Below are 10,968 nucleotides of genomic sequence, written 5' to 3'. Positions count from 1 at the left end.
ACGTCCCCGTAACTACACAGAGGACACGACCTCGTAACTACACATTGAGGAAACACCCTCGTGACTACACATAGACAGGAAACTGTGTGTAGGATAGGTCGTTGTAAATACTCATGTGTACCCTGTTAATCATATAGACAGGAAACTGTTTGAAATAGAACACTACCTCCCCCTGACGTAAAACGTAAAGAACTGCTTCAAAAGAAAGGCTAAAAATGAAACAAAAAAAAGCTGAAAAAATTTACTGAAAAATTCTAAAATAGTTAAATTGTTAAAAAATAACCTGAGGAGAAAATGTCCTGGTGAAGACTACAAAACAGGAAACTGTGTGTGTGTGTGTGTCACCTTGTTCCCTCCGTCCGAAGCCTCTGAGTTCTCTGGTTCTCCAGCAGGGGGGTGCTCCGCACCGCACAGCTGCACACACACACACACACACACACACACACACACACACACACACACACACACACACACACACACACACACACACACACAGTGATGTCATCAACCAGAGCCAATCAACTGTTCTCCTTGACGCTCAAAGCCACAACATTGTGTGACATAACTACTGCTAATGTACCATAAGTACGTGATTACCGCGGCCGTTATTTTCTTCCTGATTCATGATCTGCATTTTGGTCAGTGACGCGCTGCGTCTTACCTTTAAAATCTACATTTTGATTGGATAGCGTCACGTAATCCCTTTGGATTCCCTCAAATGACGTAGTCAGAAAACTCCTCGTCCACCATTTTGAACTTTTCAATATGTTGCTACGAGCTTTGGAGTTACGTGATGCACCTGAACGCATCACCCAGTATCAGCAGCATGAAGCTTGTTAACCCTTAAAAAGCCGAGTCGTCCTCCGCAGGGTTCAAAACAAGTAAAGAAAAAAAAGTAGCTGCTTGTCGTCCAGAAAGTACTGTAACCATACCATGAAGTATTAATGGTGGAGACAGAGTCTGAGGTCGAGCTGCTGTCTTCTACTTGTTTTTGTCGTGATGCTCCACATGTTGATGACGTAGGAGGTGGAGCCACTCTGGGGGCTGCTGTTGCCAGATCGGCTGTTTTCCCCCGACATGTTAAGGCCCGTTTACAGTGAGTCTTACTGGGTTTTCACTGGAAGGATCAGGAATCTGGCAACTCTATAAAACTACATTAAACTGAGAGAGCCGCTCACTAACACCAGAGTGAGAGCAGCTCACTAACACCAGAGTGAGAGCCGCTCACTAACACCAGAGTGAGAGCAGCTCACTAACACCAGAATGAGAGCAGCTCACTAACACCAGAATGAGAGCAGCTCACTAACACCAGAGTGAGAGCCGCTCACTAACACCAGAGTGTGAGCCGCTCACTAGCACCAGAGTGAGAGCCGCTCACTAACACCAGAGTGAGAGCAGCTCACTAACACCAGAGTGAGAGCCGCTCACTAACACCAGAATGAGAGCCGCTCACTAACACCAGAATGAGAGTGAGAGTCGCTCACTAACACCAGAGTGAGAGCCGCTCACTAACACCAGAATGAGAGTGAAAGCCGCTCACTAACACCAGAATGAGAGTGAGAGCCGCTCACTAACACCAGAGTGAGAGCCGCTCACTAACACCGGAGTGAGAGCCGCTCACTAACACCAGAGTGAGAGCCGCTCACTAACACCAGAGTGAGAGCCGCTCACTAACACCAGAGTGAGAGCAGCTCACTAACACCAGAGTGAGAGCAGCTCACTAACACCAGAATGAGAGCAGCTCACTAACACCAGAATGAGAGCAGCTCACTAACACCAGAGTGAGAGCCGCTCACTAACACCAGAATGAGAGCCGCTCACTAGCACCAGAGTGAGAGCCGCTCACTAACACCAGAGTGAGAGCAGCTCACTAACACCAGAGTGAGAGCCGCTCACTAACACCAGAATGAGAGCCGCTCACTAACACCAGAATGAGAGTGAGAGTCGCTCACTAACACCAGAGTGAGAGCCGCTCACTAACACCAGAATGAGAGTGAAAGCCGCTCACTAACACCAGAATGAGAGTGAGAGCCGCTCACTAACACCAGAGTGAGAGCCGCTCACTAACACCGGAGTGAGAGCCGCTCACTAACACCAGAATGAGAGTGAGAGCCGCTCACTAACACCAGATTGAGAGCAGCTCACTAACACCAGAGTGAGAGCCGCTCACTAACACCAGAGGGAGAGCCGCTCACTAACACCAGAGTGAGAGCCGCTCACTAACACCAGAATGAGAGTGAGAGTCGCTCACTAACACGAGAGTGAGAGTGAGAGCCTCTCACTAACACCAGATTGAGAGCCGCTCACTAACACCAGAATGAGAGTGAGAGCCGCTCACTAACACCAGAGTGAGAGCCGCTCACTAACACCAGAGTGAGAGCCTCTCACTAACACCAGAATGAGAGCCTCTCACTAACACCAGAGTGAGAACCGCTCACTAACACCAGAGTGAGAGCCTCTCACTAACACCAGAGTGAGAGCCGCTCACTAACACCAGAATGAGAGCCTCTCACTAACACCAGAGTGAGAGCCTCTCACTAACACCAGAGTGAGAGCCGCTCACTAACACCAGAATGAGAGCCTCTCACTAACACCAGAGTGAGAGCCGCTCACTAACACCAGAATGAGAGCCTCTCACTAACACCAGAGTGAGAGTCGCTCACTAACACCAGAATGAGAGTCGCTCACTAACACCAGAGTGAGAGCCGCTCACTAACACCAGAGTGAGAGCCACTCACTAACACCAGAGTGAGAGTCGCTCACTAACACCAGAATGAGAGTCGCTCACTAACACCAGAGTGAGAGCCGCTCACTAACACCAGAGTGAGAGCCACTCACTAACACCAGAGTGAGAGCCTCTCACTAACACCAGAGTGAGAGCCGCTCACTAACACCAGAATGAGAGCCTCTCACTAACACCAGAGTGAGAGCCTCTCACTAACACCAGAGTGAGAGCCACTCACTAACACCAGAGTGAGAGCCGCTCACTAACACCAGAGTGAGAGCCGCTCACTAACACCAGAATGAGAGCCTCTCACTAACACCAGAGTGAGAGCCGCTCACTAACACCAGAATGAGAGCCTCTCACTAACACCAGAGTGAGAGTCGCTCACTAACACCAGAATGAGAGTCGCTCACTAACACCAGAGTGAGAGCCGCTCACTAACACCAGAGTGAGAGCCACTCACTAACACCAGAGTGAGAGCCACTCACTAACACCAGAGTGAGAGCCTCTCACAGTGACGTCTTTGGTAAAGGAAACCTTCTCCAGCCTGGAAAACTGATCCAGCTCATTTTTAATTATCGTGCAATTAATTGATTTATTGATTATCACGACAGGTTTAAGTGTGGCAGCGCCAATCTTGATACTATCAAATGTAATTCAAACCAAGAACAAACTTAAAATATATATTAATATTCCTTCAGATTGAAGAGTATAAAGAGACATAAAGAGAGATATCTTGATCATTAAAGAAACTAGTGTTTTTATGTAAAAAGTTTTTGGTCACAGATTTGTGTACTAATTATCTTTAAGACAATTTAACTAATTAGTAAACCTTTGCCTATAAATTCCTTCTTTGTTCAGATATCTGGATGGTTTTGGTGTCATTTTCTGTGTTTCTTCCACTCCTCTGGTACTCTACTACTTCCAGTTGCTTCTACTTGGTTGACTTTTACATGTTTCTTCACCTACCTAGCTAATGTGAATGACGCTTACTCCAATCACATTAAGGACAATGCTAAAAGCTAATGCTAGTACCTGCAGCTGGCTCTCCTGCGTCGCTCGGACTTCATGTAGTTCTTTATCCAGCTGCTCCAGACGAGCCGCGCGCACCTGGACACCATTAGCACGTGTTAGCACGTGTTGTGTTACAGTGGTTTAGGATTATAGCGTGCATTAGCATGTGTTCCTGTGCATTTTTCCATGTGCTAGTGCATTCTAGCATGTGTCAGCCTGTCTCACATGATGCTGGCATGTGTTAGCATGAGCTAACATGTTAGCATGTCTTAACTTGAGTTAGGGTGTTTTGACAGGTGCTAGCACGTATTAGCATCTGTAAGCATGTTTGTGTGTGCAACATGTTAGCACGTGTTCGCATTTGTAGTATGTGTTAGTGTCTGTTAGCATCTATTAGCATGTGTTAATAGACCTTTGCATTTTTAATATGTGTTAGTGCCTATTAGCATGTGTATCTATAAAAGCATTTTTAGTATATTATCGTCTCTTAGCATCTGATACCATGTGTTAGCATATGTTGACAAGTGTTAGCATTTGTTGGAATCTATTGGCGTGCAATGCCATGTTCTAGCATATATTAGCATCAATATCAGCATGCAATATGTTAAGATTTTTGGTTGATAGCATCCAGTGCTAGCTTACTGACCTGTGCGCGGTGCAATACCTGCTGGGAGCTAAAGCGGCGCTCCATGGCAGCGCGGAGCTGCTGCGCCTCACAAGCTAACTGCTGCCGGATCAGGTCCATCTGCAGGGAGAACTGTAACAGGCGGATAGCTCAATGCTAACGCAATAGCTAATAGTAGTAACATTCATTTTCGTTTATTAGAACAAGCGAAGCTAGCTAAATGCTAATTAGAGCTGACATGGATACATCTAATAATACTTACCAATAATAAAGCTAATGTTAATCCAATTTAAAGTTAATGCTAACTTGTTGAAAATATTTCAGCCAGGGCTGTATTAGCTAAATGCTTATGCTATTGCTACTTAACTGAATGCAAATGCTAAACTTACTGCTGAGGCTAAGTTAGAAAAATGCTATTGTTACTTAACAGCTGCTGTATAAGGAGGCGTAAGCTATGGGCTAATGCTAATGTTATAGTAACAGCTTGATAAGCTAAGCGCTAATGTCATCCTCACTGTTAATACAAAATTAAGCAAAAAGCTAACCTAAACTTTAGCTAAATGCTAATGCTAACCTTACTTCTAAGGCTGAATTAGTTAAATGCTAACCGTATACCATTACTAACGCCATTTCTAGGGCTGAATTAGCTAAATGATAGTGTGTCTTAAAAAGCTAATGGAGAAAGGAAAAGAAAAAGCTAATGCTAAATGCTAACACATTTTATCATCAAATTCTCTTGTGACTGTCATGACAGCAGCTAGCTAGCTCAACATGCTAACTCACCGTGTCGATGCGTGGCAGCTGAGCTAGCCGCTGCGTTAGAGCCTCCAGCTGGCTGAAGTACCAGCAGCGCTCCCGCTCCTCGCGATCCGTCTCCCCAAGGAGGAGCTCCCTGTGGGGGGGGGGGGGGGGGGGGTCACGGTTAGCATTAGCCCCTCTTGCTCTCGAGCTGCTAGCATCTCCTATCCATTAAGATAGAGCTGTTAGCATCTCTTATTCGTTAATAATGAGCTTTTAGCGTGGTGATATTGTTAGCAAAGTACTGTTAGCATGGTATTGTTACCAGAACTATGTCGATGTGGTGTTGTTAGCATGCTGCTGTTAGCATGCTGCTATTATCTCAAATGCATTATTAGCATGCTGCTGTTAGCATGCTGCTATTATCTCAAATGCATTATTAGCATGCTGCTGTTAGCATGCTGCTATTATCTCAAATGCATTATTAGCATGCTGCTGTTAGCATGTTGCTGTTCTTCCGGCCATCTTGTTTCTCGCTGAGTATGTCCAGGAGCCGGTCCTCCTCCCATCAATCTATCATTCCTTCATTCTAGCATTCATCACACCATCATTCCATCACTCTAATACTCCATCAATCTATCATTCCATCACTCTGTCACCCCATCACTCTATCCCTCCATCCCCTTATCCCTCCATCACTCCATCCCTCTCCCCCTGTGCAACACCTGAGTAGGAGAGAGACCCTCCCTTATCCAGGAGTCTGGTTCCAGATCAATGTTGTGTGTGGAGGTCCGCCCCACCAGTGAGGTCAGTACCTCTCCACCTCCTGCACCAGAACCCCCTCCCCCCCCCGCCCCTGCCCCAGTGAAGCCGGTACCTCTCCACCTCCTGCACCAGAACCCCCTCCCCCCCCCCCCTGCCCCAGTGAAGCCGGTACCTCTCCACCTCCTGCACCAGAACCCCTAATGAACACAGTGACACATCCCTACATTAGATCTGTACAATTTTTTAAAAGCCTAATTTGTTACTTTTTGTACATAGATTATTATTTTCACTCTCTTACTTGTCAAAATATATTTAAAACATATCAGCCACAGATTATCTTGATATATTATAAGCAAACTGGGATTCGTGGTCATTTGACACCATAATTGTCAAAATATCACATCATAAAGCTTCAACAGTCAGAACACAGTATTTATCTTCAGTCTCTCCTGAAGTTACACTGTTGCCAACTTGGCGACTCTTCAGGTCCTGTTGGCGACTTTTTTTGTGAAAAGCGACTAGCGACAAATCTGGCGCCATTTTCTGGGTTACTGGCGACTTTCTAGTGCGTTTGGCGCCTCTGAGGTGAAAGCAGGTTTGGTTCTACAGTCACTGTGGTCAAGGAGCAGCAGGTCCTGCTGTGAGCCCCTCCCCCGTCCTGAGGTCAGTCTGACTGTCCCTCCCTCCGTCCTGCAGCCAGACCAGAGGACACCCTCACCACACTGCGTCCACACTGAGAAGGGACCGCACAAGGCCGCCGCTACTTTACTGAGCGGCAAGTCAATATAAACGTGTTTTCAATCACACTAAAGCACATCGAATCAATCACTGCCTTTGACTGCAGCGTAGCACCAGCTGTACTTCACTCACACGTTAAATTTCAACTTAGACACTCTTAAGAAAGGACGTGTATGCAGCCGTATGGTTTGCAGTCTGGAGCCTTGTTATAATAACATAAATGTCATTAATTTACCGGGTTAACCGACCCCCAGGCAGGGGACACCATCTTCTGTCGTAAGAGCGAGGTGTGGACGTGTTTGTCTGGGTCTTCACTCCAGACCTGTCTGCCTTGGGTGACCCTACCTGGAGCAGGTGACCCCACCAGGTGACCCCACCAGGAGCAGGTGACCCCACCAGGTGACCCTACCAGGTGACCCTACCAGGAGCCTGAGACTCTACCAGGTGACCCTACCTGGAGCAGGTGACCCCACCAGGTGACCCTACCAGGTGACCCTACCAGGAGCCTGAGACTCTACCAGGTGACCCTACCTGGAGCAGGTGACCCCACCAGGTGACCCTACCAGGTGACCCTACCAGGAGCCTGAGACTCTACCAGGTGACCCTACCTGGAGCAGGTGACCCCACCAGGAGCAGGTGACCCCACCAGGTGACCCTACCAGGTGACCCTACCAGGAGCCTGAGACTCTACCAGGTGACCCCACCAGGAGTAGGTGACCCTACCAGGAGCAGGTGACCCCACCAGGTGACCCTACCAGGAGCCTGAGACTCTACCAGGTGACACTACCAGCAGCAGGTAACCTTACCAGGTAATCCTACCAGGAGCATGTGAGCCTACCAGCAGCAGGGGACCCGACAAGGTAATCCTACTAGGAGGTGACCCTACCACGAGCATGTGAGCCTACCAGATGACCCTACCAGGAGCATGTGACGCTACCAGATGACCCTACCAGGAGCATGTGACGCTACCAGGTGACCCTACCAGGAGCATGTGACGCTACCAGGTGACCCTACCAGGAGCATGTGCTCCGGACAGCATCAATCGGAAGTTCACTTGACCTCGCAAGCCCTTCTGCCATGACAAAGCCACAGTCTGTTAACATTACCATGTTAGCATGCTGATGTTAGCATTTTGCTATTAGCATGTTGCTGTTAAAATGTGCCATGTCAAAGTTATTGACATACCAGTGTTAGCATGCTGCTATTAACTTGAAGTTATTAGCTTGCAAATATTAGCATGTTGCGATTAGCTTGAATTAATTAGCATGCTGCTGTTAGCATTTAGCTATTAGCATGAATTTATTTGCATGGTAGTGTTAGCATTTTGCTCTTAACATGAAGTCATTAGCATTGTGCTATTAGCATGACGTTAGCTTTGTTCGCTCACCTCTCATTGTACAGCTCCTCCAGCTCGCTCGATCGTCCATCACCACCACTGATTGTGGGCGGAGCTCCATCAAGGAAGTGATCTTCACAGGTAGGAGTGGCCAGCAGCAGCTCGGGGGCTCCGCCCCCCCGCGGCTCCTGCTTCAGCTCATAGTACGATGTCAGGTCCATGTGCAGCTCTGCACAAGAAAACAACCTTTGACCTCATTTTTTAATCTTAAAAACAAAAACATTGGACTGGAAATTTGTATTAAATGTGAAACATTTTCTAAACATTCTACTAGAAATTTTTGTTAAAAACCAAAAGAATATTGTGTAAGTTATACATTAACAACAACCAAAAAAAACTGATATCAATTTTCAATCCTAAAAACACAAAATTATTTGATGACTTCTTTAAATTAAAAAAGAAAAAAATTACGTTGACAATATTAAGCATTAGCTAAAACCTAGCATTAGGAACTTGCCAAAAATAAAGCTAACCATAAAAACAAGATCTAAGTTAGCTCGTGATGAGCCAGCACTAGCGATACCTCGCTAACTGCTAGCGTAGCATACCTTTGAGCTGGTGCAGCACATCGCTCTGTCCGGACGACGCTACCATTCCGGCGTCCTGCTCCAGTTTGCTCTGCAACTGCTTCAGCGCCTCCTGCATGGGGTGGGGTCAAAGGTTACAGTGGTTAGGGGGCGGAGCTACTATAAGTACTAAAGTAACTTCAATACATATAATAATATAGTGATGCGGTACTTATAGGGTTATGGGTTTGGAGGCAGGGCTACAGGTGAGTGACAGCTAGCATATAACTGGGTGCACAGCTAGCCGAACATTAGCCTAAAATGAGGCTATAGCTTGCCTAATAAATGCTATAAGCTACACTAAAATTAACCTAAAGCTTGCTAAACTATGCTAAAACTACCGCGACTATAGATGAGTTTTGGCTAGTGGTAAAATCCAACGAACCAAAACTTAGCCTAAAAACTGGTTAAAGCTAAGCTAAACTTAGTCTGAAGCCGCGGTTTTAGGCAGGAAACTGTGTTTCTATCCCTAAAATCTAGGAGTCCAAAATGTTTTGTATCGGTGACGGGGTGGAGGGAGGGAGGGGGGGGGGGGGGGGGGTGGAGGGAGGGGGGATGGGGGGAGGGAGGGAGGGAGGGAGGGAGGGGGGATGGGGGGGTCGTGAATAAAAAATAAATAAAAGCTAGAGATAGACGATAAATGGTTCTAATGCGTTCTGGACTACTAAATACTACATTGTGACGTATAGATTTGACTTCTTAACAGTAATATAGTTCTTTTTCTCCTTGACATTTTTGCTGATGCTTTAATAAACTTTCTGGTGATGGTTTTCACTTGTACCCGTTCCTGTACCCGTACCCGTACCCGTACCCGTTCCTGTACCTGTACCTGTTCCCGTACCCGTACCCGTACCCGTTCCTGTACCTGTTCCCGTACCCGTACCCGTTCCCGTTCCTGTACCCGTTCCTGTACCTGTACCTGTACCTGTACCTGTACCTGTACCTGACTCACCTCACTCCAAACTTTCCAAAGTTCCACGTTTCTATCCTCCTCTTATTAGTTTTTAATAGAACATTAGATCTTCTTGGTTCTCTGCAGGCCTCCTGTAGCTCAGTCCAACACTTTAGAACGTCACAGTCACACTGAATTAAACTGGAGATTTAATACTTAAATCAAGTTCAGCATTTTCATAGCAAAGAATATTTAATTCTTCAGTGAAAAAGATGAATGATGTGCAGTTATCCAAACACGTGTCAACATTTTGGAAATGAAAGATGAGATCCTAGGTCTATAGAATTATAGAATAGAACCTGTGTGGTTCTGCTGATAGAATTCCTCAACATCTTGGAAAGGAAATTCCTCCAAATTCCTCTTCTCTGCTTCAGCATTTGAACGAATCAGGATGAGTCAGAGAATTAGGAACCAATCAGAGGCCTCCTCTCAAAATATATATACCACATGGTATCAGCTGACCAATCACGTTGCTGGTTACTGGGCGTGATACAAACCAGAAGTCACTCACAAGTTGTTTAATCCAGTCGATAATCTGCTATATTCTGGTGAAAAAGATGAATTTAGGCCAAATCAGACGGTGACAAGTAGCGATGGACATTATACACATATTTAGAGGCTTTGAGCAAAACGTCCAATATTTATTCAGCCGTCTTTTCTGAAAATTGACCGTCCAAATGACGGCTGGAGGCTCGCTGCCTAAAGCCATGCCTGAAGCTGACCTAAAAGTAGCCTGAACCTAAGCTAGAATTAGTCTGAAGCTAGCTTAATAAAAGCTCAAAAGTAGTCTGTAACTAGCTTGAGCTACAACTAACATTGCAGTGAACCTTGCTAATGTAGCGTGCTAACGTAGCGTGCTAACCTTGACGCCACTTGTCTCACTCTCCAGCTTGCTGAGATGTTGGACGTTGTCCTTTAGCTCACGGCGGAGCGACGAGTTTTCCTGGCGCAGTGCCTCCACCTGGTGCGCTAGCTGGTCATACGACGCCACCGCGCTAGCCATGCTCGCTGCTGATCACCACGTTACCATGGAGACACAAAGACTGCGTGAAGAGATTCACAGTCTGTTAGCATTGAGCTGTTAGCAGCTGGTTGTTTACATTGTTGTTTACCTTTTTGAGGTTGTTTTCTTCCGGGTGAAGTGTCGATGCTACAGTAGCTTTATGCTCTTGCGAGGTAACAATCCTCGTCTCTGACCTGGAAACATGTAAGCAACAAGAAGAGCCGTAAACAATAATGACAATGCTTACAAACAACAACCGATTTATGAATGTAAACAATGAAGATGGGTGTAAACACACAATAAAATAAGTAAACAAACAAGCGGTATAAAGATTGTTTGTTTAATTTGCCGTTTTTGATTTAGATTTTTCCTTAGCACAGGTGTTTGGTTTTGTTTGCATTGGTTGTACTTCTTCCTAAAGAACCGAACAAGAAACTGAAATAAAC

General features: G+C 46.1%; 1 protein-coding gene across 1 annotated transcript; it reads right to left on the bottom strand.

Annotated features, from left to right (window-relative positions):
• Positions 1-197: 197 nt before the first annotated feature.
• On the bottom strand, positions 198-10,718 carry LOC308116022 (adenomatous polyposis coli protein 2-like; the record flags this gene model as incomplete). Its single annotated transcript, XM_080473972.1, has 8 exons — positions 10,632-10,718; positions 10,382-10,562; positions 8,550-8,640; positions 7,993-8,170; positions 5,148-5,256; positions 4,386-4,496; positions 3,761-3,835; positions 198-209 (listed from the first exon to the last, which is right to left on the bottom strand). Exons 2-8 carry the CDS (start codon positions 10,520-10,522, stop codon positions 198-200), a joined length of 717 nt encoding a protein of 238 aa, XP_080330098.1. The 5' UTR covers positions 10,523-10,562; positions 10,632-10,718.
• Between the last annotated feature and the right edge of the window lie 250 nt (positions 10,719-10,968).

Source organism: Lipophrys pholis, assembly GCF_963383615.2.
Source record: "Lipophrys pholis genome assembly, chromosome: 10".
Taxonomy (NCBI): Eukaryota; Metazoa; Chordata; class Actinopteri; order Blenniiformes; family Blenniidae; genus Lipophrys; species Lipophrys pholis.
The sequence above is the reverse complement of the archived record's forward strand: the minus strand, read 5'-3'. Positions and strand labels throughout refer to the sequence as shown.